This window comes from Dipodomys merriami, unplaced genomic scaffold, assembly GCF_024711535.1.
Source record: "Dipodomys merriami isolate MVZ:Mamm:240054 unplaced genomic scaffold, mDipMer1.0.p SCAF_38, whole genome shotgun sequence".
Classification (NCBI taxonomy): Eukaryota; Metazoa; Chordata; class Mammalia; order Rodentia; family Heteromyidae; genus Dipodomys; species Dipodomys merriami.
Window position 1 is genome coordinate 7739740 of NW_027205381.1, and position 26616 is coordinate 7766355.

The 26616-nt window shown below is 43.4% G+C and overlaps 2 protein-coding genes across 4 annotated transcripts in view; one reads left to right on the forward strand and one right to left on the reverse strand.

Moving 5' to 3' along the window:
• Positions 1–9572, reverse strand: part of Uggt1 (UDP-glucose glycoprotein glucosyltransferase 1) — a 158195-nt gene extending 148623 nt beyond the window's left edge. Inside the window, exon 1 of the mRNA XM_069989476.1 lies at positions 9485–9572. The gene's annotated coding sequence lies outside the window, so the exon portion shown is untranslated. The remainder of the gene's footprint in view (positions 1–9484) is intronic.
• A 148-nt stretch (positions 9573–9720) lies between these two features.
• Sap130 (Sin3A associated protein 130) overlaps positions 9721–26616 on the forward strand; it is a 93668-nt gene continuing 76772 nt past the window's right edge. For 2 of the 3 annotated variants that reach the window (XM_069989478.1, XM_069989480.1), the window contains exons 1-5: positions 9721–9871; positions 11549–11666; positions 22112–22347; positions 23420–23578; positions 25758–25869. In XM_069989478.1, the coding sequence (XP_069845579.1) occupies positions 11555–11666; positions 22112–22347; positions 23420–23578; positions 25758–25869 (619 nt within the window). In that variant the 5' untranslated portion in view covers positions 9721–9871; positions 11549–11554. Of the gene's footprint in view, positions 9872–10796; positions 10844–11548; positions 11667–22111; positions 22348–23419; positions 23579–25757; positions 25870–26616 lie in introns of those variants that run through there. The other variant, XM_069989479.1, reaches the window with a different exon arrangement.

A 26616-nucleotide genomic window follows, 5' to 3' on the forward strand; every position in this document is an offset into this window, starting at 1 on the left:
CTTTCCAAAGGCCCAGAAAAAAAAAGCTGAATGAGTACAAACATAATCACATACATATATAGGGAATGAACAAGGACACAAAGAAAACATGTAAAATGTTATATATATATTGGCATGTACCAGAGTGTGAGGATGGGAGGGGGAGGGCAATTGAAAAAAGAAAAGGCCAAGAAATGACTCACAGGTTATGATTTCAAGACAGCCAAGGTCCATCCAAAAGAAGGAGTTATGGATGCTCTGGGCCACTTTAGTAGCTGAGATTGTGTTCAGAAAAACAGCTACAGAAGGTTTAAATGGTAGAGCACCAGCCTTGAGCAAAAAAGCTAAGGGACAGCGTTCAGACTCAGTTCAAGCTCTTGTCAGTACATGAAAAAAAGAAGAAATGAAATGAAAAACAACTACAAAGGTGAATGGTGAATATAATCCATTATTTTATATGTATGTTTGAAAACAGAATAATAAAAATCTGTTGAAACTGTTTTGTGAAGGAGAATGAGGGGGAGAGAGATGGAGGGTATGAGTTAGGATATATTCTCTGTATGTATGGAAATTCACAACGAATTCCCTTTGTACAACTAATTGCTAAAAATCTTAAAATCAGTATTGAATGTGGTAGATGGAATTTTAGAAGCTGGTCATTATAAGATAATTTCAACTCTTCTGTGCTATTTGAAATATTTTGAATTAAGTCAGGAAAATAAATATAACCTAGTGACATTCTTCTAACAGTCAACCTAAAGAGAAAGCCAAAACATAACACTGAGCATTACTCTTTAGATATAAGCCCAGATAAGATTGGAGGCAGATTGGTTACTTTCCAGATATATCCAACTTCTCTGCCTAAATCCAGGGACTCCACTACAGGAGAACTTGGTAGTAATGGTAAGGCCAAGCTCAGCCAAAGCAGTTAAGAACTATCTGAGCCAGGTATTGGTGGCTCATGCCTGTAATCTTAGCTATTTAAGAGGATGAGATCTTCAGATCCCAGTTCAAAGCCAGCCGGGGCAGAGAAGTCCCCATGAGATTCTTTTTTTTTTTTTTTGGGTCCGGTTGTGGGGCCTGAACTCTGGGCCTGGGTACTGTCCCTCAGCTCTTCAGCTCAAGGCTAGCACTCTACCGCTTAAGCCACAGCACCACTTCCGGCTTTTTTTTCTGCTTATGTGGTGCTGAGGAATCGAACCCAGGGCCTCAGGCATGCAAGGCAAACGCTCTACCACTGAGCCACCTTCCCAGCCCCCCCATGAGATTCTTATCTCCAATTAACCACCAGAAATCTGGAAGTGGAGCTGTGGCTCAAAGTGGTAGAGCACCAGCCTTGAGGAAAAGAGCTCAGGGACAGCACACAAGCCAGAGTTTAAGCCACACAACAACAAAAAACAAACAAAAAAACCCTACCACCAGGTCATTACAACAAATAGATAAATGTTGGTAGTGTGTGGGGACTGATGGAAAACAGACTAAACAGAAGTTAAGGTACATACTCAACAGATGCTCTCTCTTCTCTGGTGATTCAAGCTTCTGACAACCCCACACACATACACATACACATATATGCACACCCTTGCTTTTCCTGATGTTTCAGGGCTGCTCCTTCTCTTCCCTATTCCTGGGGATCCCTCTGGAGGCCAGAGTGAGCCACTGACACATGAGTAGTGCAACGGCCAAGCTAAACACATTTCTTTTCCAGATGTTCTTTCCTATGCTTGCACCTGATTGGTTGGAGGAGATTTTAGCAGAGGTCTTTTCCTGTCACCAAAAACAGCATTTTGTTCTCATGGGAGACTGGAATTCCTACAACTATTGACTAGGTGCCAGAAGTTGAGTGCTGTGTGTATGAGGAAACTGAGGGGCTGACAAGCCTAGTCACTTGAGACTGTTCAATGGGCTTGGAGATACTCTAGATGGCCAGTGATGGGACAGTGGACAGTGGACGTCTTTGCATGGTGCTAAAAATTCAGGGCATGAACCAGGATTCTAAAAAGAAGTGATGTAGTCAGGGATCCACAAAAGGCAGGCACACATGGGATCGGCAACTGTGTGCGTACTGTTCTGAACTGCTGTTGGCATTATTATAGCTGTTTTTCTGGAAGTTGGAGGTGGTTCTGGGCATTTAGACTTCGTTCTGCTGGATGGTTCTTAGCTGTCCTGAAGCCATACTCTGGGGGTCATTTTTGGAGAGCTCAATTAGGGAAAAGGCACTGCTCATAGGCTGTACTGCCACAGCAGAGGCCGTAAGTAAAGGAGTATCTTAGGAAGATGACAAGCCAAAGTTGGGATCAAACAAGTTCTCAGTTCAACAAAAATTAAAATCCTATTTATATTCAATAATACACAGATTTTATTTTTATTTCTATTTGAGTTGCATTTTTGTGTAAAACTTTTCATGTAACAGTAGTTAGATTTTTCCATATAAAAAGTTGCCTTGATGACATATGATGATGTAATACTAAATTCTTTTAGGATAGTTAAATATGTCAGTTTAAAACCTAATCTCTAGCTCTGGCTGCTGTCATGTAGATATGAATACATGTTCATCAAGCACATATTTTGTATTGTTGCACTGTTCACTGCAATTGATAAGCCAGGGAATGGGTATATTTTAGGTACATGAACTGTTTCTAAAAGCTACAAACTAAGAATGAGAAATTACCAATATAGTTTAATATTCACTAAATTTAGTATATTTCTGTTATATAAGTATAAGACGGTCATAGGGATTATAAATTCAACTTGAGTAGTATAAAACTATGTATTTTTATGATAAAGAGCCTTTAATTTAATATAGCCAAAGTACTAGTAGATTTTCTGTAAAGAGAATTGAGAGAGTTTTATTTTTCTAATATTTAAGGATCTTTCATAAAGGTTTGTTTCTATTAAAGTACAAAAAATTGGAGATTGGTGGGGAGAGTTCTGGTAATAGCCAATAGACAGAGTGGAAGAAACAGGTCAGACTCAGGGCTTAGAAATGGCAGGATTAGAGGAGGCAGGAGTCAGTAAGACTATAAATGTAGAAAAGAGAGAGAGAGAGAGAGAGAGAGTGTGTGTGTGAGTGTGTGTGTGTGTGTGTGCAGTGTCCCTGAGTGTTTGTTTTTGTTCAAGGCTAGTACTCTACCACCTGAGCCACAATTCATTTCCAGCTTTTTTGGTGGTTAACTAGAGATAAGAATCTCATAGACTTCCCTGCTTGGACTGGCTTTGAACCATGATCCTTAAGTCTCAGTCTCTTAAGAAGTTAGGATTAGGGGCTGGGAAGGTGGCTCAGTGGTAGAGTGCTTGCTTTGCATGTATGAGGCACACATAAGCAATAGAAGCCAGAAGTGGTGTTATGGCTCAAGGGGTAAAAGTGTTAGCCTTGAGCTGAAGAACTGAGGGACAGCACCCAGGCCCAGAGTTCAGGCCCCATGACCAACCAAAAAAAAAAAAATTAGGATTACAGAAGTTAAGCACGAGCGCCAGGTGAATCAGTATTCTCACTCATTCTCTGTTCTCTGCTGTGGATCCTGCTTTGACACTTTTGTGGACCTATGGCCCTATCTCAGAAAAATCTAGAGTACGATAGAGTAGAGATTTATATACATATTATTGTTATCAAAATATATTTTAAAATTTGTGTGTAATAATACCCTTACTTCTCTTCCTTTTTTCTTCTCTATTGAACAATGTCACCCCTTCCTTCATCTGTGCATGCACTCAGGCATGCCAGATGGGAACGTGAACTCAAGGCCTAGGCACTGTCCCTGAGCTTTTGTACTCAAGGCCGGCACTCTACCATGTGAGCCACAGCTCCACTTCTGTCTTTTTGCTTGAACTGGTTTTAAACCTCAATCCTCAAATCTCAGCCTCCTGGATAGTTAGGATTAGAGGTGTGAGCTACTGGTGCCCAACCAATTTGTAAGAAGTCTTTATATATGCTGTCTACTTTTTTGTGGGTGCCAGACAGGGGCTTGAACTCAGGGACTGAGCACTATCCCTTAGATTTATCTTTCAATGATGGCACTCTATCACTTGAGCTACATTTCCATTTCTAGCTTTCAGTAGTTAGAGATAAAAGTCTCATTGACTTTCCTTCCAAGGTTGGCCTGGTGCCAAGATCCTCCAATCTCAGCCTTCAGAGTAACTATAAATACAGGTATGAGCTACTAGCACCTGGCTTGTTCTAGCCTTTTTAATAAATTAAATCCGGCCTAAAGTATAATGGATAATTTAACATACAAAGTGGGGGCATGTTCAAGTCCTTCCTTTCCTTCCTTCCTTCCTTCCTTCCTTCCTTCCTTCCTTCCTTCCTTCCTTCCTCCCTCCTTCCCTTCCTCCCTCCTTTCCTTCCCTTCTTTCTACCCCTCCCCTCCTCCCTCCAACTCAGGGCCTTACATTGGCTAGGCAGGAACACTGTCAATTGAGCCATGCTCCTAGTCCTTTTTGCTTTTTTTGTTGTTAATACTTAGTTTTATGTCATTAAAACGTGACAAGCTTAATAGTACACAAGCAATTACTTTCATAGATGGACACAAAGAATGGAATGCTAGATTTACCTCACTGTACCAATCTTAACTTTAGGGAAAAAAATCTTTATGTTAGTATATAATCACAGCCAACTTAATTACATACCAACTTCACTAACTTTACTAATAAGCTTTATCTTATAAAATCAAGGCATAGTCATACATCTGATGCTTACTTGAACATTTGGTAATTAATCTTAATTTCTCCCTTTCTCTTTTACGCAACATTTAAGACATTGTTTTTTTTTTTTTTTACTTGAATTTGGGCCTGGGTACTGTCCTTGAACTTTTGTATTCAAGGTTAGTGCTCTACCACTTGAGCCACAGCTCCACTTGTTTTCTTGTGGTTAATGAAAAATAAGAGTCTCACAGATTTTCCTGCTCCAACTGGCTTCAAACCTTGGTCCTCAGATCTCAGCCTCCAAGTAGCTAGGATTACAGGCTAGCATCCAGCTTAAGACAATTCTTTTTTTTTTTTTTTGCCTGTCGTGAGGCCTGAATTCCGGGTCTGGGCGCTGTCCCTCAGCTCAAGGTTAGTGCTCTACACTTGAGCCACAGTGCCACTTCTGACTTTTTCTGCTTATGTGGTGCTGAGGAATAAAACCCAGGGCCTCATGCATGCAAGGCAAGCACTCTACCACTGAGCCACCTTCCCAGCCCCTTAAGACAATTCTTATTCTCCCCCCCCCTTTTGTTTTTGGTCATGTGGCTTAGACTCAGGGCCCTGGGCACCATACCTAAGTTTTTTCCACTCAAGGCTAGCATTCATTCTACTACTTTGAGCCACAGTTCTACTTCCAGTTTTCTGGTGGTTAATTGGAGATAAAAGTCACATGAACTTTCCTGCCTGGGTTGGCTTGGAATCTTGATCCTTGGATCTTAGACTCTTGAGTAGCTAAGAATACAGGCTTGAGCTATCAACATATGGCCCCAAATTCTTTCCTTTTTTGCTTTTTCTTTTGCCAGTCCTGGGGCTTGAACTCAGGGCTTGGGCACTGTTCCTGAGCTTCATTTGCTCAATGCTAGCATTCTACCACTTGATCTACAGCACCACTTCCAGATTTTTCTGTTTAGGTGGTACTGAGGAATGGAACCCAGGGTTCATGCATGCTTAGTAAGCCCTCTACCACTAGGCCATATTCCCAGGTCCCCCCCCCTGCTCCCCATTTTTTCTTATGCAAAGAAAACCACTTTTTTCCCTCAATTTCCTTTCAAAATCTTTTTTTCTTTTTTGGTCAGTGGTAGGGCTTGAACTCTGGGCTTGGGCACTGTCCCTGTGCTCTTCAGCTCAAGGCAAGTGCTCTACTACTCGAGCCACAGTGCCACTTCTGGTTTTCTGGTGGTTTACTGGAGCTAAGAGTTTCATGAACTTTCCTGCCTGGGCTTGCTTTGAACGGCAATCCTCAGATCACAAGGCCTCCTGAGTAGCTAGAATTATCGGAGTAAGCACCAGTGCCCGGCTCTCAAAGTCTTTCTTTACTAACTTTCCTTTTTCTTTTCTTTTTTACTGACAGTTCTGGAGCTTGAACTCAGGGCCTGGGTTCTGTCCCTGAGCCGCTCTGTGCTCAAGGTTAGCACTCTACCACTTGAGTCACAGTGCCACTTCCAGCTTTTTCTGAGTAGTTTATTGGATATAAGAGTCTCACAGACTTTCCTGCCACAGCTGGGTTTAAACTTCAATCCTCAGATCTCACCCTCCAGAGTAGCTAGTATTATAGGCATGAGCCACCAGTGCCCGGCCAAGCTGTCTTAAAACAGAATGTTTAGTGGATGACAGGTCCAAAGTCTAGTAATATAATAATGGTTAAATCATCTATTGTTCTTCATGTAGTTACTAGAGGCTGGGATGTGGCTTAGTGGTAGAGTGCTTCATACTAGACCAAAACTGTTGCAACCAAACTCTGCAGAGAATTAGTAGAAACCGTTGAGAGAATCCAGTGTTTAGGTGGGACTAAATGATTAAGTCTTTGGACCCTGGGATTAGAGGTTTGAAATACAGTTGGAATTTACAGAGACATTGTGAATGGAAAGGACAAACTCAAATTAGTTTATTAAAGTAACTCTATGGAGGACAGACTAGGATTAACATTTAAGTAGGGGCTGCATTACAATACTGCAGGTTTTTTGTTTTTTTTTTTAGGTGAAGCCTTGAACCAGTACTCTGAAAGCAATGGGTATCACACTTATTTTTTCTTTTGCAACAGTACTGGGACTTGAACTCAGGACCTAGGTGCTGTCCCTTAACATTTTCACTAAAGGCTGGCAGTCTATCATTCGAGTCACAGCTCCATCGCTAGCTTTTGGTGGCTAGAGATAACAGTTTCATAAACTTTCCTGCCTGTGTTAGCTTCAAAACATGATTCTGGGCTGGGAATGTGGTTTAGTGGTAGAGTGCTTGCCTAGCATGCATGAAACCCTGAGTTCTATTCCTCAGTACCACATGCACAAAAAGGTGGAAGTGGCCCTCGGACTCAAGTGGCAGAGTAGTAGCTTTAAGCAAAAAAGAAGCTCAGAGACAGTGCTCAGGCATTGAGTTTAAGCCCCAGGACTGGCAAAAAACAAAACAAACAACAACAACAACAACAAAATCCATGATCTTCAAATCTCAGCCTCTACTAGCTCCTGGCTCTAAGAAAGTAATTGATAATGAGGCACACATCAATGGAATGTGGTGATTCTTGGAGGTGGAAGAGTGTGAAACATGTATGGAGCCTAAAGCTACAACGATGGAGATGCTAATACTCAAACCCAGGATTCAAGAAAAATACACAGATAAGGTAAATCACTATATAGCAGTTCACTTATCTCAGCTTCACTGTAGTGTGAGTTTTGATTTAAAAAAATATCTAATTCTGTATCAGAGTTTTCGCTATATCATGGGATTTTATGGTATGCTATTGGTTTTTGTTTTTGTTTTTTGTTGGTCATGGGACTTGAACTCTGGGCTTGGGTGCTGTCCCTTAGCTCTTCAGCTCAAGGCCAGCACTCTACCACTTGGGCCACAGGACCATTTGTTGTTTTCTGATGGTTAATTGGATAAGAGTCTCATTGGACTTTCCTGCCCATGCTGGCTTTTAACCGTGATCCTTAGATCTCAGCCTCTGAGTAGCTAGGATTACAGTTGTGGGCCTCTGGCGCTCATCTGCAATAGGTATTTACATAATACTTATGATTTTAATTATTTTTGCCTGACTATTCAAATAATATAGAAATATAAAAATATTAAGATTAATAAGAGAGTTGGAAAGTTTTATAGGAGAGTGGGGTTTTTAAAGCCTTAAATATATAAAATATAGAATAAACATGCTTCAGCCGGGCGCTGGTGGCTCACGCCTGTAATCCTAGCTACTCAGGAGGCTGAGATCTGAGGATCGCAGTTCAAAGCCAGCCCGGGCAGGAGAAACCATGAGACTCCTATGTCCAATAAACCACCAGAAAACCGGAAGTGGCGCTGTAGCTCAAGTGGTAGAGCGCTCGCCTTGAGCTGAAGAGCTGAGGGACAGCGCCCAGGCCCAGAGTTCAAGCCCCACGACCGACAAAAATAAATAAATAAATAAATAAATAAACATGCTTCACAGATTTTCACCTATCATGGGGGTCTGTGGACTGTAACCCCTGCCATGGATGAGGGATTTCTGTATTGAATGCGCAAGTTCCAGCACCTAAGACTTTTATGTAGATTGATAAACTATAAGAATCCTTATCACAGGGCTGGGAAGGTGGCTCAGTGGTAGAGCGCTTGCCTTGCATGCCTGAGGCCCTGGGTTCGATTCTTCAGCAACACATAAGCTAAAAGGAAAAAAGCCGTAAGTAGTGCTGTGGCTCAAGTGGTAGAGTGCTAGCCTTGAGCTGAAGAGCTGAGGGACAGTGCCCAGGCCCAGAGTTCAGGCCCCACGACTGGACCCCCCCCCCAAAAAAGAATCTTTATCATGCAGATAAAATCTGCAAGGATGATCACTGAAACTGTAGGAGTACATTACACCATTTGAATAGTATAGCATTAAATGAACACTGGAGGCTGGGGACGAAGCTCAACGGTGTAGCTCTTGCCTAGCATGTAAGGCTCTGGGTTCTATCTCCAACATTGAAAAGGAGAAGGAAGGAAGGCAGGCAGGCAGGCACATTAGAGCACTAGAGAATGTTGTACTTGTGAAACAGAGGAGGTATGTCGGAGCTTGCTTTGGATAGGAGTAGAACGAGGAGAGCCTACAGAAAAGGGAGGACGGCTGAAAGGGGAACCACTTGTCAGTAAACTAAACAGAAGATCTGAGCAAAGACCACAGGGGTGACGTTGAATAGGTCATTGCCACGTTGGGTTAGCAGTGTGAGAAAGATGGCAAAAGCAGAATCCAACTAAGTATGGAGACTGCCTAAAGAGAATAGGCTAACGTGTAAGCCAGGATAAAGCGAGAAAGGAAGTGCTGGGGGCGTACTTGAGACACATTATAGCCGCCAGAAGCTGCTCTCTTCTCAAGCAGTGCCTGACAGGAAAGATTGGAGCCCCATTTATTCCTTAACTAATCACAAACACCACCATCTGGGAAGAGGGAGACAATGAGACCAATTTTACTTTGGCAGCACGGACTAAGGCTCGTAACGTGTGTAAACGCCACCCCGCCCCCGCCCCCGCCCCGGCTTTTCTGTCAGCCCGCTGACCAGAGCAGGTGCGCGGCTGTCCTGCTCGATCGCGTCCGGAGCCCGCTCCCAGGCCAGCCTCCTGGAACCGCGAGAGCTGGGCCCGGCATAAACCCGACGCGGATCCCCCGGCGCCTCGGACTTCCGCGGGCGACATCTCGCCCCACGCGGCAGCGGAGCACACACCCTCCACCTTGCCCAGGCCTGCGGCCGCCGCCGGCTTCCTCCATGACACTTCCCGCGTCGCGCCTCCCCCACCTCGGGGAAATGAAACTCGGGGCTGCCAGGCTGCGGCGGAGGGGTGGGATCCACTGCGTTCTCACTCTACGAAGAGAAATGGCAGCACTCACCCCAGGCGGCAAAGGGGTGTGTAGCCTCCGCCGGCTCGCCGAGGCTCCGCCTCGCCGCTCGCCGCCCCTTTCCCGGCCCGCCTTCCAGGCATCGCGGACTACACTTCCCAGAGGTCTCTGCGGCCCCGCGGGGAGGGCTGTCTTCGATCCCGTTCTCACCAGGAGAGGACTGGCTCTCAGGGATGAAGGCGGGGCTTGCACCAGCCAATTAGCGAGAGGCTCGTTACGGCGGCGGAAGCAGCGGCGCTGGAGTGAGGGGTGGGGGGCAGAGTGCTAGTGCCCCGGCGGCTACTGCGGGTCCGGAGCTTGAGGACGTCGCCCCTACGAGCGGAGGGCGCACGGGAGCGAGCTCGAGGTGGCGCGGCGGCCCCTCGGCGCAGCAATCAGGTAATGGCGGGACGGGCGCCCGGGAGGGGAGGGGTGGAGGCGAGGGGGCGGGGCGGCAAGGCAGGGCTGCAGCGTCCGTCCCGCTGCGCGTCCCCGGGGAAGGGCAGAGGCGCCCCGGCGCGGGCGACTCGGATCCCGGCTCTTTTCGCGAGTTGGGCACGGCGGTTGAGCTGGCGGCAGGGCCCGAGCATCCGGCGGCGGGGAAGGGAGAGACTTCGGGAGGGGTGGGCTGGCCAGGCGTGGGGGCGTGGCAGACCCAGGCCTTGGCAGGGCAGCGGAGCAGCCGGGGGAGTGCGGGCGGGCGGGCGGCCCGGGGAGTTTGGCTCCTGGAGCAGTTTAAAGTGACTCTCCACATCCGGGCCCTGCGCCCGCCGCTTTCAGACCCGGGCCGAGGCGGGGCCTCCCCGCTCCCCGCCTCCCTCGCCAGGAGCTCCCGTCTTCCCCTGCTATTGGCCCAGCCTCGAGGGGTTCGGACTGCCCCGGCGAGGCTGGTGCCTAATTGGCTGTCATTCGGCGGGAGGGTGGGGCGGGCTCAGAACGCGCAGGCCGCTCGGGATTGGTTTCGAGTCTCCAGTGACGCGGCGGGCGCGGGGCCAATGGGCGGGCGGGGGAGGCAGGGGCAGGTTCGGGGGGTGGGGGAGCGGGCTCGGAACGGAGCTGCGGCCGGGCGGCGGGGTGAGTCGGGCGGGCGAGCGGGCCGGCCGGCCGGCCGGGTAGCGGCTGCCCCGGGCGCGCTCCAGCGCGGGTCCTCGCGGCTGCCCCCTAGCCCAGCGCAGGCACGGGCCCCCCGTGGCGCCCCCGGGTCAGCGCGATGGGAGCGGGAGGGGCGGAAGGCGGGCGGAGGCTACAGGTAAAGGGGCACGCTGCCGTCTTACTCAGGGGCTTCGCAGAACGCCTTTCACCCGGGAGGACGAGGCTCCGACACCCCGAGTGTCTGCAAGCTTGTCTCCTCCCTGCTCCTTGGGGGCTCGAGTGAGTGGGGTGGGGTTGGGGTTGCATCGGGAAAGATCCCAGAGCTTGCTCCTGGGAGAAAAGTGGGGGGGGGGCGAATTTAAGGAAGGTAGAGGTCTCGGGTTTCTCTGGCTCAGTCGCGGGGTGAGGGTGTCTGAAAAAGATGAAAAGGAAAACCATAAATGGAGGCCTTTGCAGAAAGCATTCGAAAATTCCTTTGGCATCAGACCTTAACGTATGATTTCTAATGCTTTTTTGGGCTGGACATTTCCTTTCTTATGGCATACTAATTACGGTTCTGTTTATGCTAGTATGAGGTTTGAGTCTTTCAAAAAGACCTGTTATTCCCATAAAACTTTACATATAGATAGATGCGTGTGTGTGTGTGTGTGTGTGTGTGTCTGTCTGTCTGTCTGCCTATCATATGGACGATTCATGATTTCGTGTTTTTCTTTTAAAAATATAGCCATCTGCAAGTATTTTGGAAAATCAGAGTATCCTGCAGCACTGTATAAGCAATGCTATTACTAATTTAACCCATATGTATAAAACCTTCACTCTTTAGATAATGTCTGCATTTCCATTGAGCACAAGTCAATGTCTCCAGTAGATAATGCTGCATTTGCTTTTCCTAGAGAAGATGTCATTGGTACTAAAGATGCTTTTATTACTCAATATTGGCTTTAGTTTCAGAATCTAGTAATAACTATGTGACTATGAATGCAGGTGGAAATGAGTTCTCAACAGTTTCCTCGGTTAGGAACCCCTTCCACTGGGCTGAGCCAGACACCTTCACAGATTGCCAGCAGTGGCTCTGCAGGATTGATAAACCCAGCTGCTACAGGTGAGATGCGTACTGTTCTCTATTACTTTCAGTTTTAAGAATATTGCCAGTTTCTCACTTAAAAGTTAGCAAATTTCTCCTTGGATTCTGGTTAAATAGTAGTTTATTGATTTGAGCAAAGGGTATATTACTATAATTATATAAGGCTTTTTTTTTTGCTTCTGTTTTAACCACTTCACCTACACTAGAGTATGTGTACAGCCTATGGTAAAGTATACCTCTAAGAATTTTTTTAGTGCATTAATAGATTCTCATTTAATTAATTCTCAAAGGTATTGTAATAGTGGCTTGAGGAAGATCAACAGTGTGTAAGGGGGGGTTTTTGCTTCTTAAGAGCTTACTATCTAGGAAAAGAAGTTTTTTTTTTTTTATTGTTGTTGATTTTGAGGTTTTTGTTTGTTTGTTTTTGGTCAGTCATGGGGCCTGAACTCTGGGCCTGGGCACTGTCTCTCAGCTCTTCAGCTCAAGACTAGTATTCTACCATTGAGCTACAGTGCCATTTCTGTTTATGTGGTGCTGAGGAATCGAACCCAGGGCCTCATGCATGTGAGGCAAGCACTCTACCACTGAATCACCTTCCCAGCTTGGAAAAGAAGTTTTTAAAAAGTGTATGTAGGGAGTGGAGCTCTGGTACAACTGGTAGAGTGCTAGTCTTTAGGGGGAAAAAAAAAAACTCCAGGACAGTGCCCAAGCCTTGAGTTCAAGCCCTAGGATGGACACCAAAAAGAAAAAGGAAAACAGGGGTGCTGAGTGCCAGTGGCTCACACTTGTAATCCTAGCTACTCAGAAGGCTGAGATCTAAGGATAACAGTTTAAAGCCAGCCCTGGCAGGAAAGTCAGTGATAATTTTGTCTCTAACCAGCAAAAAGCTGGAAGTGGAGCTGTGGCTCAAGTGGTAGAACACAAGCCTTGAGCATAAAAGCGCAGGGACAGTGCCTAGGCACTGAATTCAAGCCCCTGGACTTGCGCGCGCGTGTGCGTGTGTGTGTATGTGTGTATGCAACTTGCTTCTTTTTTGGAGGGGAGGGGGTTGGTCGTGGTACTTGAACTCTGGGCTTGGGCACTGTCCCTCAGCTCTTCAGCTCAAGGAGAGCTCTCTCCCACTTGAGCCACCGAGCCACTTGCACTTTTCTGGTGGGTAATTGGAGATAAGAGTCTCAAGAACTTTCCTGCCCCAGGCTGGCTTTGAACCAAGACCCTCAAATATCAGCCTCCTGAGTAGCTAGTATTATAGGCGTGAGCCACCAACACTCGGCCTACGACTTGGTTCTTATTCATAGTATCTACTTTGAGTGGTTATCAGTGAGGAACAATTTTGCCTTGGGAATATTTGACAGTGTTTGGAGACATATCCGGTTGTCACAACTAGGGGGTGCTATTGGCATATGACAGGTGAAGGGGATGGCTGCCTTCTTACCCCTCAAAGAATTATCCAGGCCAATGAATCGTGCTGAAACAGAAACTTCAAATGCTGCTTTTCTGTATTAAAAAGATGGCATTGCAAAGTGAAATAAACTCCCTTTTCTGTTTTTTTTTTCCCCCCTTACCACCACTAAGTTCTTGTGTTCCTTATGGTAAACTGTATAACTGTCTAATCATAGTGTAAACTAAGTTTGAGGCATTGTTACTTTTTCTGTGTCTCTAACTCTCTCTGTGTGTCTTTGTTTCTCTCCTCTTTCTCTCTTGGAGATACAGTCTTAATCTGTAACCCAGCCTGACTTTAGCCTTAGCCTCCTGAAATGCTGGGATCACAGGTATATGCAACCATGTTTGACTGTCCTTGTTTTTTATCCATGAGTTGTGGCCCTTGTAAAATATTTTAGCCTCATTTGCTATTGCTTTGCCTACTCCTGAACTTCAGTTTTTGTTACAAATTTATTTAGTTCTTTAGACTTGAAGTTATTTTAAGCTACTTTATGCTTACTGCTCTGAAATATTTACTCCTGTTTTTTGTATGATCAAAAAGTTCCAGTTTTCATGACCCTATGCCTTTGCATATTTTTTCCCTATGCCAAACTTTATTCCTTCCATACTCATTTATTTGGTTAATTTTTATTTTTCCTTGAGAATTGATAGATGTCATCTTCTTGAGAACTCTTTATTGATTCCATCTTCCACAATAGTTCTGATAGTGATTTTCCTAGAATCAGGGCTACTTGAAAGCTAGGGCCATGTGTGTCTCATGCACCTTTGTATGTACAAGACTTAGTATTTGAAAAGCATGGAGTTATGGTCAATAGTTTCTTGTAGAGCCACCTAAGGGTTTGGGCGGGGCTTGAACTCTGGGCCTGGGCATCATCCTCAGCTCTTCAGCTCAAGGCTAGTGATCTACCACTTGACCCACAGTGCCACTTCTGGCTCTTTCTGTTTATGTGGTGCTGGGAATTGAATCCAGGGACTCATGTATGCAAGACAAGCATTCTATCACTGAGCCACCTTCCTAGCCCCTTTCTTTCTTTTTTTATTCCTTAACATATTTTTGCCCATAAACCATGTACATCCTGGAAAATCAGTTAGTATACGGCAGAACAGTTACACACATAAGCTTCTCTTAGGCTCTCATCAGCTGCTTAGGCCCTTCTGTCTGTATTGATAATTTTATATGGTCAAAAAATGTTGGTATAAATATCCAAATGGCCCTTAGCAGAAAAAGGTTTCTTCCCCTAGAAAAGATGTAGTTTCCTAAGTTGAACATTTTTTAACTTTTTTCTTTGCTAGGAGTCAAACTGCTTATTGAAAATAGTGTTACTAGTTGGGTACTGGTGACTCATGTCTAACAAGTCAGGAAAATGAGATCTGAGAATCATGATTCTAGCCAGCCTGGACAGACAAATCTGAAAGACCAAAATGCCAGAAGTGGGGAGGTAGAGTACCAGCCATGAGCAGAAAAAGCTGAATTCAAGCCTCCTTACAGGAACCAAAAAAGAAATGGGGGAGGTGTTAGCAATAATTATCTTCAGATTTCATTGAAAAAGAAATCTTTGACTTATGCCAAAAATGTCTTTTGGCATAAGAAATTTGACTTCTGAAAAGCATGTACATGTGTGTGCATATTGATTTTTAAAATTTTATTCTTATTTTATTTTTGATTTTTTTTTTAAAGAAAATAGAAGTTTTTTTCCTAAGGAGTTAGGTGGCTATGGTTTTTTGGTTTGGGTTTTTGGTTTTTGCTTGAACACAGGGCCTGGGTTCTGTCCCTGAGCTCTTTTCTCAAGACTTAGCACTCCACCACTTTGAGCCACAGGTCCATTTCTGGTTGGTTCTGTTTTTTTTATTGCTCATATTACGAGAGATGATCTGAGGTCCTACGTATGCCAGGATTTCAGGTATAATATATATTCATAGTTAAGTATAGTTAATATTTCAAAATATTTTTTTTCTGTTAAAAATGAACTGAAATAAATGCGGATACCTGGAAGGAAATGATAAGTGAATTCCCAAAGAGTCTAACAGGAAATAATTGATAAAGCCTATTACAAATCAGTATTCCTGGACAAATAGGTTTAGGGAAGAGTTATGAAATTGTGCATTTTCTTTAAAATTTTTACTAGAGGAAAGTATATTTGGAAGAGAGGAGGTTAAAAATCAGTATAAAATTGAAGCAAAACTGGCCTTATTCAGTTATAACATGATGTTGTATACACAAAATATTAAATCTAAAATGCTAGTAGAGCTGGGTGCTGGTACTCACTTCTAGCTACTCTAAAGGCTACTCTGAGAATCAAGATTCAAAGCCAGCCTGAGTAGACAAATCTGAAAAATGATTATCTCCAACTTGCCAGCAAAAAGCTAGAAGTGGAGGCATGACTTAAGTGGTAGAGCACCAGCCTTGATTGGAAAAGGCTAAGCAAGAACACAAGATCCTGAGTTCAGGTCTCAGTACTGAGTAAAATGAATTGAATAAAATGCTTTTAATAAGTTGTAGTATACAAAATCAAAGTATAATTGTAAGTCTACTGGAAAAGAATGAATTACTTAAATGTCATTTATTATTACAAAATAAAAATATCAATGGATTAATTTAACAAAATGAATCCTAGAGTTGGAAGACTGACACATTGCTGAGAGAAATTAAAGGACTAAGAGAGTCTTTGAATTGAAAGCCTCCCTTTGTACAATTACTTAAAAGACAAAAAATAGCATAAATAAATATAAAAACTTGTCCTTCGAAAATACATGTGAATGAGTTGGAGCACAACTTTTAGCATATCACTTCTTCTCAAAGTGATCTATAGAGTAAAAAAATACCCTAGTTTGAGCCCAGAGCCAGTGTTTCAAGCCTATAATCCTAGCTACTCAGGTGGCTGAGATCTGAGGATCATTATAACTTTATTTCAAAACTTGCTACAAAACTATACTAAGATGATACAATGTTGACATAAAGATAGAAATATAGATCAGTAAATATATTAAAAAGAACAAAGTAGAAGATCAAGAAATAGACCCATACATGTATGGTCAATTGGTGTACAAAAGCATTTAAGTGATTCAATAATGAAATGATAAGACACTTCAACAATGATAGTGCTAAACACCAGAATATCCATAGGGGGAAATGAACCATGATCTTTAACTTTCCCATACACAAAAATAGATGCAAAGTGTTTTATAATCCTAAATAAGAACTTTTAGATCTCTAAGATAAAACAGAGAAACTGATGGAAACTTGGGTTAAGTAAGAATTACATAAGACACAAAAAACACTAATTATAAAAAGCAGTTCCTCTTCAAAAGACACCATTTAAAAACAAATCTGTGAAATTGTTTTGGGAAGGTGAACAGGAGGGTAGGAGGAATGATAGAGTGGGTACACTTGATTGGACTGTATTACAAACATGCCTAGAAATATAACAATAAAAAAGACTTTTAAGAAAACTGAAGGAGGAAATGGAACTGTGGCTCAAGTGTTAGAGTGCCAACCTTGAGCAAAAAAGAGCACGGGACCCTGAGTTCAAGCCCAGCACACACAAACACACACACACACACACACACACACACACACCACACATACACACACACACCACACACACACACCACACACAGACTTGCCCAAGCCCAGCACACACAAACAGACAGACACACACACACCACACACACACACACACCACACACACACACACACCACACACAGACTTGCCCCAGTCTTATTTTATAAGCATACCGAATATATAAAGAACTATGACCCTGAGTTCAAGCCCAGCACCAACACACACACACACACAAAACAGACTTGCCCCAGTCTTATTTTATAAACATACTGAATATATAAAGAACTATGATAACTCAACAGTAAAAATATTAACACTCTTAATTAATGGGGAAGGGTACCAGTACTGGGGTTTGAACTCAAGGCCTTGATCTTGCTAGACACTAAGCATCTGTGCCATCCTTCCGGCCCCTTTTGCTTTCATTGTTTTTCATTTGTACCTGTACCAATCCACCTGTTTATGCTTCCCATATAGCTGGGATGACAAGCACATATCACTGTATACAAGTCTTTATTGAAATGGAGTCTTGGGCTGGGAAGGTTGCTCAGTGGTAGAGCGCTTGCCTTGTATGCATAAAGCCCTGGGTTCGATTCCTCAGCACCACATAAGCAGAAAGACAAAAGCCGGAAGTGGCGCTGTGGCTCAAGTGGTAGAGTGCTAGCCTAGAGCTGAAGAGCTGAGGGACAGCGCCCAGGCCCAGAGTTCAGGCCCCACGACCGGACCCCTCTCCCTCCCCCCCCCCCCAAAAAAGAAGAAATGGAGTCTCACAAACTTCTGCTTAGGCTGGCCTCAAACTGTAGTCATCTTGAGTAAACTAGGATTACAAACTAGGATCCCAATTTTTTTTTTTTTTTTTTTTTGTCTATCATGGGGCTTGAACTCGGCTTGGGCGCTGTCCCTGCACTCTTCAGCTCAAGGCAAGCGCTCTACCGCTTGAGCCACAGCACCACTTCTGGTTTTCTAGTGGTTTATTGGAGATAAGTCTCATGAACTTTCCTGCCTGGGCTGCCTTTGAACTGTGATCCTCAGATCTCAGCCTCCTGTGTAGCTAGGTTTACAGGTGTGAGCCACTCGCGCCCGGCAGATCCTAATTGTTTTTAATGAGAAAAATACTTGAATATCTAACTTCATCAGAAAAACTATATGGATGCCAAAGAAGTACATGAAAATGTACTTAACATTTTAAAATCTCAGAGCAATAAAAATTAAAACCACAGTAAGAAATGAGTACCCATCCACTAGAATGACTAAAATTAGACTGACAATATCAGGAGCCTCCATTGGCCCACACCTGTAATCCTAGCTGCTCGGGAGGGAGAGATCTGAAGATCAAGGCTTGAAGCCAGCAACCTAGGCAGACAAATCCAAGAGACTATCTTTTTTCCAACTAACCAGCAAAAAGCATGGAAGTAGAGGTAGAGCACAAGTGGTAGAGCACCAACCTTGATTGAAAAAGCCAAGCAGGAGTGTAAGCCCCTGAGTATAAGCCTTACTACTAGCACTCAAGGGGTAGAGGGAGGGACAACAAGAAGAATTAGCAGCTGGGCTGGGAAGGTGGCTCAGTGGTAGAGAGCTTGCCTTGCATGCATGAGGCCCTGGGTTCGATTCCTCACACCACATAAGCAAAAAGAAAAAAGCCGGAAGTGGCACTGTGGCTCAAGTGGTAGAGCACTAGCCTTGAGCTGAAGAGCTGAGGGACAGCATCCAGGCCCAGGGTTCAGGCCCCACGACCGGACCTCCCCACCCCCAAAAAAAGAAGAATTAGCAGCGATATGAAGTAAATGGAACTGTTGCTGTTGGTGTAATTGCAAGGTGGTCTAGCCACTTTGGGAAATAACTTACTGGATTAGTAGAAAATGCTTATCATGACTATATCATAGTTAACTATATGCTTTTGTGAAAATACCTAATTTTACACAAAATGTTTTTTATATATAAATTTTGCCTTAGTAAAATTGGTTGATTAAAATTTAGTAAAAGAGGGCTAGGAATGTGGCTTGGTAGAGTGCTTGCCTCGCTTACAAGAAGCCCTGTGTTGGATTCCTCAGTACCACATAAACAGAAAAAGCCGCAAGTGACGGTGTTGTTCAAGTGATAGAGAGCTAGTCTTGAGCAAAAGAAGCTCATGGACTGTGCCCAGGCTCTGAGTTCAAGCCTCAGGACTGGCACACACACACAAAAATTAGTAAGAGGAATGATTTGACCAAGGTACATTTAATACATAAATGGTCATGTTAAATTAAAACCCTCTTATATAACTTTAAAGAATGTGAAATTTTTTAATTAAAAAAATGAATCAAAGATGAACATTCACTTTATGAAAGAAGATATATTTGAAGTGATATGGCCACATATAAAGATTTTCCACATTCCTGTCATTGAGGAAATACTAAAGCCACCATGAGATTACCGACATATACCCACTAGCAAGGTTGTATGTCAAGCACTGGTGAGGATGAGGAGCAGCTGGAATTCAAGCACTGCAGGTGGGAACATAAGATGGTAAAACTGCTTTACAAAGATTGGAGTCTACTTAACCAACCTTTGACCTAAGTGTTACCGGAGATCTTTCTTAAAAAGTCATTGAATACTCTTTAACAATTTTATTGTAACTTAATAAGTGATTCTATAAATCAGAATTGTAATTCTGAATGACCTGATAGAAAATGCAATATGTAGCAAAATAGAAAATCCCATTAGTCTTTTACCCGGTATTTCCACTTATATCAACTTTTTCCTAAAGAGATCACGGGACATGAGTTTGGAAATAACCTAAAATAACCACCAATGAAACTGTGGTTTAAAAAGTTACATTGCATCTATGCAGTAGAGTCCTGTATAACCTTTTAAAAATATAATACAGTATATGTATATTCTATATTAGTACTTCCATTCTTACGTTTCCTAAGTATATATACCCAAAAGAAATGTTGTCTGTTTATGTTATAGACTTAATATGAGAATAACTGGTTACATTACTATTTATAGTAGCAAATGATCTCTGTGTGTCTTACCAGTACATTGCATAATTTGTAGCTTATTTACACAAAGGTACCCTATGGCATTGAAAATGAAACTTTATTGCTCCTTGCAGTACAAGGAATAACTAATAAGAGTCCAAGTGGGGCAACAGTGGCTCATGCCTGTAATAGCTGCTCAGGAGGCTGAGATCTGAGGATCGTGGTTCAAAGCCAGTCCCAGCAAGAAAATCTGAGAGACTCTTATCTCCAGTAAACCACCAGAAAACTGGAAGTGGCGCTGTGGCTCAAGTGGTAGAGTGCAAGCCTTGAGCTGAAATGCTGAGGGACAGGGCCCAGGTCCAGAGTTAAAGCCCCACGACCACCACCACCACCAACAAAAAAGAACAGTCTGCAGCAGGGTGTATTTGCTATGAGTGTTTACATAAAGTTTAAAAAAAAAGCCCCACCACAGTAGCATAGAGTTTTACAAGTTAGGCTAGTGGACATATATGAGGAAGAAAGTGGAGTATAGCTGAATTGAAGGTATCCAGAGACCAGGAATGTTTTACTCTCTTGTTTTTGATGTACTGGAGTTTGAACTCAGGACCCTGTTCTTTCTAGATAGGTGCTCTACCACTGAACCATGCCTCCTGCCCTTTTTCACTGATTTTTTTTTTGGGGGGGGGATCCAGTTGTGGGGCCTGAACTCTGGGCCTGGGCACTGTCCCTCAGCTCTTCAGCTCAAGGCTAGTGCTCTACCACTTGAGCTACAGCGCCACTTCCGGCTTTTTTCTTTTTGCTTATGTGGTGCTGAAGAATCGAACCCAGGGCCTCAGGCATGCAAGGCAAGCTCTCTACCACTGAGCCACCTTCCCAGCCCTTTCACTGATTTTTTTGCCAGTCCTCGGGCTTGAACTCAGGGCCTGAACACTGTCCCTGAGCTGCTTTTGTTCAAAGCTAATACTCTACCACTTGAGCCACAGCGCCACTTCTGGCTTTTTTTGTTTATGTGATACTGAGTATATAACTTATTCCAGGGCTTCATGCATGCTAGCCAAGCACTCTACCACTAAGCCACATTCCCAACCCTTCACTGATTGTTTTTAGGGTAGGGTCTCTCTTCCTGCCCAAGCCACAATCAGCTTCCTTTAGGTTTCCCATTCTCACTGGAATCACAGGCGCACACTTTGTTTTTGTCCTGGCTATCCTGGAATTTGATCCTCTCAATCTCAGCCTCCCACTTATTTTGAGATGACAGGCAAAGACTATGTGCCCACCTATGGTTGAAAAGGGGGAAGGAGGGGCTGAGAAGGTGGCTCAGTGGTAGAGTGCTTGCCTTGCAAGCCTGAGGCCCTGGGTTCGATTCCTCAGCACCACATAAACAAAAAGAAAAAAGCCGGAAGTGGCGCTGTGGCTCAAGTGGTAGAGCGCTAGCCTTGAGCTGAAGAGCTGAGGGACAGCGCCCAGGCCCAGAGTTCAGGGCCCACGACTAGACCCCCCCCCCCCAAAAAAAAAAAAAGAAAGAAAAGGGGGAAGGAGAGCTCAAACTTTATTTTGCAGGCTAGCCTCAACCTATAATCCTCCCTTTCTCAGCTAGGGTTATAGATGTGAGCCACTAGTGCCCCAGCTGAATGTTTTTTTAAGCTGGGTGTTGGTGACTCAGCTGTATTGTTTGCCCATTTTGCGGGATAGGTAACACTTGTACACTTATCTGCATGGAGGTAATACTTCAATAAAAAGTAATTAAATAAATCCCTATCCCAAATTAAATAACAAGTATCTGAGGTACTGAAATACTGTTGATACCTTTGGGGCATAGATTTTAGGGTTATGTTTATTTTCCTTATACTTTCCAAATTTAAATTTTCTATGTGAACTCTATGAAAAATAAGAATGTGAATATTATTATGAAAAAAGATAACTAAGTATGAAATCTGGGCATGGTAGTATACATTTGTACCCAGTACTTGGGAGGCTGAGGCAAAAGGATCATTAGTTTGAGAGTAGTAGCCTGGGCTCCATAGCAAGATCCTGTCTCCAACAAATAGGGAAAAAAAGCTGTATGAATTAGTATTTTTACAAACTTATTATGTGAATATTTGTTCCTTGATTTTCTTAATTTTAAAATAGGTCATGCTCTGTGGTAGTCTAAAAGGAATATACAGTGAAAAGTGTTTTTGCCTCTATCCTTCAGTTTTTAAAAATTAAGAACTGTATTAAATAGGTCTTTTTTAATGTCAGGTTTTAAGAGTTGCATTACTGGGGTTGGTGGCACATACCTGTGTACTTGAAAGCTGTAGGAAGATTGTTCTAGGCCAATCTAGCCTACTGGCCTAGCAAGAACCTGTCTCCAAAAATAAAAAAAAGCTTCACAAAGAAATGGTCAGCTCCTCCACTGTGAGCCTTATCTCGAAGTGTCACTATTGTCTGTCTGTGCTGCTACATTAATTAATGTTGGAAACTGTAACATTCTGTTTCCCCCTCATGTCTTCACTAGTCACTGACGAGACTGGGCGAGATGCCGATGTTGGTGCCAGGGAGCACACATCCTCCAGCAGCTCCCTGCCACCCCGGGAAGAGAAACAGGAGCCTGTTGTGGTAAGGCCTTACCCACAGGTGCAGATGCTACCTGCACACCATGCTGTTGCCTCAGCCACACCTGTTGCAGTGACAGCCTCAACAGCACACCTGACACCAGCAGTGCCACTCTCATTTTCTGAGGGACTTATGAAGGTAATGGAGACCTTTACAATTTTACACTGAAATCACAGCTTTTTGGGAGGCAGATATAGGAGGATTGTGGTCTGAGGCCAGCCGAGGCAAAGTTAGAGATTCTCTTTGAAAAACAAACAAAAAACAAAAGAACTATGTGTGTAGGTCATGTGGTAGAGCACGTACTTAGCAAGTGTGAGGTACTGAGTTCAAGTGCCAGACCCAAGGAAGTGTTCACAGTGAACCACAGCTGAAGACTACTAGTACTTATTGCACTTTTAACAGAATCTTAGGCTGTGCCCTAGCCTACGATTCTACTTCATCTTTTTTTTTGTTGGTCATGGGACTTGAACTCTGGGCCTGGCTGCTGTCCCTGGACTCTTCAGCTCAAGGCTAGCACTCTACCACTTGAGCCACAGCACCATTTCTGATTTTCTGGTGGTTAATTGGAGATGAGTCTCACAGACTTACCTGCCTGGGCTGGCTTTGAACTGTGATCCTCAAATCTCAGCCTCCTGAGTAGCTAGGATTACAGGCATGAGCCACTGGCACCCAGCTCATCTTTTCTATTTTGCCTGTTTGTTCAGCTCTTTGTAACTCAGCTTAGCTGTTTTCCATGTCAGTTGGCATGACAGGGTCTTTGATGTTACCCATTCTGATGTTGATCTTGGAGTGACATTCTTCTCCAAGAGATCTCCAAGATAAGAGTGATACATTTGGGGATGTGTGAGCGTGTTACCTGTATGTTATGTTGGAGTTGGGTATCATTACTGGGAGTTCTGTTTGCTTCTGCCCAGAAGAAAGGTCATGGGCTATGAGCTATATGGATAGACTGGGACTTTATTTCTAGTACTGCTTTTTATTATCTGTGGTTCTGAACAAGTCACTTAACTTGGCTTTGGATACTTCCTCCCCTGTAAAATGAAAATGCTAGTACAATAGAAAATCTGTGGTGCTAACAGATAAACCATATAAGGTATATGGTGGCTTACCTGGCACTATCTCGGTTTGATTTGAATAATTTTAACTATAGTGTGAAATGTATCATTAGAACAAGACTATTGATATGTGTTATGTGGTTTTCTATTTGCAGCCGCCCCCAAAGCCCACCATTCCTAGCCGTCCCATTGCTCCTGCTCCACCTTCTACCTTGTCACTTCCCCCCAAGGTTCCAGGGCAGGTCACGGTTACCATGGAAAGTAGCATCCCTCAAGCTTCAGCCATTCCTGTGGCAACAATCAGTGGACAACAGGTTTTTGTTTTTTGTTTTTTCCTCTTATCTGAACTAAGATGCTAGACTATTGATCATTATTTATTGAATTTTAGTAGTACCATAGGCACTGTTCTAAATAAAAATTTAAATGGTCACTGAAGAGCTAGACAGGGAAAGTTAATAGATTTCAAAGAGGAATAGAGAATAAAGCCAGCCTGAATAGTGGTAGCATAGCTGGTATTTACTGAGTGCCTGCTGTATGCCAAGCATTACCTGTCTTACCTTCCATGTGAGACACACATCAAGTTATAACCACCCATGTCCTTGAGTAGTCAGAGTCCAGACTGTCTTTCATTAGTGGAAGGTAACACCAAAGAGTTAAAAGTTGCTACACCACACAGCAGCAGCATTGAGCAGTGCTTCTCTAGGATTTTTTTTTTTTTTGGTCAGTCGTGGGGCTTGAACTCTGGGCCTGAACGCTATCCCTCGGCTCTTCAGCTCAAGGCTAGTGACCACTTGAGCTACAGCGCCACTTCCAGTTTTCTGGTAGTTTATTGGAGATTAGAGTTTCACAGACTTTCCTGCCCGGGCTGGCTTTGAACCGTGATCCTCAGATCTCAGCCTCCTGAGTAGCTAGGATTACAGGCGTGAGCCACCAGCGCCCAGCTCTAGGATTTTTTTTTAGAGGAGAACATACATGTAACTTCTGGAGTACTGGCAGGTTCTTGGACTTATGAATGTTTATATTAAAATCTCTTTATTTTTAAAATTTTTGTTTATTTTAAAATTCTATTCTTTGATATGTATTTGACTCATTAAATGTTTAAAATTATTTAATTGTGTAAAAACTAAGTCCCAGAACACTTTCCCTTTGTTTTCACAAAAAAAAAAAAATCAGCATTCCAAAATCATGCTCTATGCTGTTTGTGTGTTTGTTTGTTTTTTAAATTTTGTTATACTGTTAAATACTGCCAGAAGTCTTGGAACTCCATCTGAGAAGCATTGATATCAGAAATTGGAACATTTAAGGTGTAAACTGAACAAGGGCTAGGGCAATACCTACTACATACTGATACTAACTTAGAAATCTTTGGTAGCATAAAGAATGATGGGTGAAGAGATGTATAAAGGAAATAATGAGAATTGGGGAAAAAATAGCTATTGGCCAGGAAAGAGAAAACAAGTATGAAAGGCCATTGTTGCAAATGAGTTTCTAAAAGTAGAAATTCAACTATGTTATCTTTTACTGAATCTAGCAACTGTGGAAGCCTCCTAAATACTTCTGATAGGCTAGTTGGTATGAGTCATTACACTGTACAGTGGGTGAAAAAGCTAAGCTCTTTTCCTTGGAGTACTCACTATCTAAAAGGAGTAACTTGGGCTGGGAAGGTGGCTTAGTGGTAGAGCGCTTGCCTAGCAATGCATGAGGCCCTGGGTTCGATTCCCCAGCACCACATAAGCAAAAAGAAAAAAAAGCCGGAAGTGGCGCTGTGGCTCAAGTGGTAGAGCGCTAGCCTTGAGCTGAAGAGCTGAGGGACAGCACCCAGGCCGAGTTCAGGCCCCACAACCGGACCCAAAAAAAAAAATAAAAGGAGTAACTTGGTGGTAGAACGTAGCTTAGTTGGTCTCATGTGCACATAGCCTTGAGTTTAATCCCTGGCACCACAAAATAATATTTTTAAATTTAAAAGTGAGCTGGGGGCTGGGAATGTGGCTCAGTGGTAGTATGCTTGCCTAGCATGCATGAAGCCCCGGGTTTTTTCCTCAGTGCCACATAAACAGAAAAAAGCCTGAAGTGGTGCTGTGGCTCAAGTGGAGGAGCACTAGCTTTGAGCCAAAGAAGCTCAGAGACATTGTCCAGGTCCTGAGTTCAAGCCCCATAACAGGCAAAAAAAATCGAGCTGGTCTCTGTAATACTAACTACTTAGATGGCTGAGATTTGAGGATCACAATTCGAAGCCAGCCCAGGCAGGAAAGTCCATGTTACTTATCTCCAATAAACTACCAAAAAAAAAAAAAAAAAAAAAGCCAGAAGTGGAATTGTGGTAGCGCAAGGCTTGAGCAGAAGAAGCTCAGGGACAGCACCCAGGCTCTAAGTTCAAGTGCCAGCACTGGCTCACACACACAAAAATTATAAATGAAAGAAACACTCTGACTTCCTAGAGGTAGTGGCTAAAACCAAACAAGTGAAGATGACATTGTATCTCATTTCTTCTAGGGACATCCCAGTAACCTACATCATATCATGACCACAAATGTACAGATGTCCATAATCCGCAGCAGTGCCCCGGGACCACCTCTTCACATCGGAGCTTCTCATTTACCTCGAGGTAAAAACGGCATGCTGTGTTCACCTTCTGCAAATAGAATGACAGAGAATTAAAGGTTTGGTGACAGAATATATGTAGAGTCAGCTTGTTGAAATTAAAGCATGGTGGGCTGGGAAGGTGGCTCAGTAGCATGCCTTGCGTGCATGAGGCCCTGGGTTCAATTCCTCAGCACCACATATGCAGAAAAAGCTGCAAGTGGCGTTGTGGCTCAAGTGGTAGAGCACTAGCCTTGAGCTGAAGAGCTGAGGGACAGTACCCAGGCCCAGAGTTCAGGCCCCACAACCGGCAAAAAAAAAAAAAAAAAATTAAAGATGGTAAAAATAAGCTTAGACAAAGTTTTTAAACAGTGAGCTTTTTAGAGTTGCATTTGACTAAATGTATTTATGTCAACTTAAAGCTGTATTACCCAAGCTGGTCTCAAACTCTTGATCCTCCTGCCTTAGTCTCAATTGCTGACTGCAATTCAAAGTTCTAGTGTGCTCTAATTTTTTTCTTTATTCCGAGGAACTCCTCGTGGCATTGTTTTAAAAAAGTTTTTTAAATGCTAGGCATAGAATCCAAGACCTTGAAGATGCTAAGTAACATTACCATTGAGCTATACCCCCAGCTCAATACTAAATACTTTCAAAATTTATCAATGTTGCAGATTTTTAACTCATTTCAGTAAGATTAATTTGTTCTTAAAGCTAAATTCAAACAAGCTGTAAGATAGTAAATTTAATAAGTTTTTTCCAGAAATGAATGTAC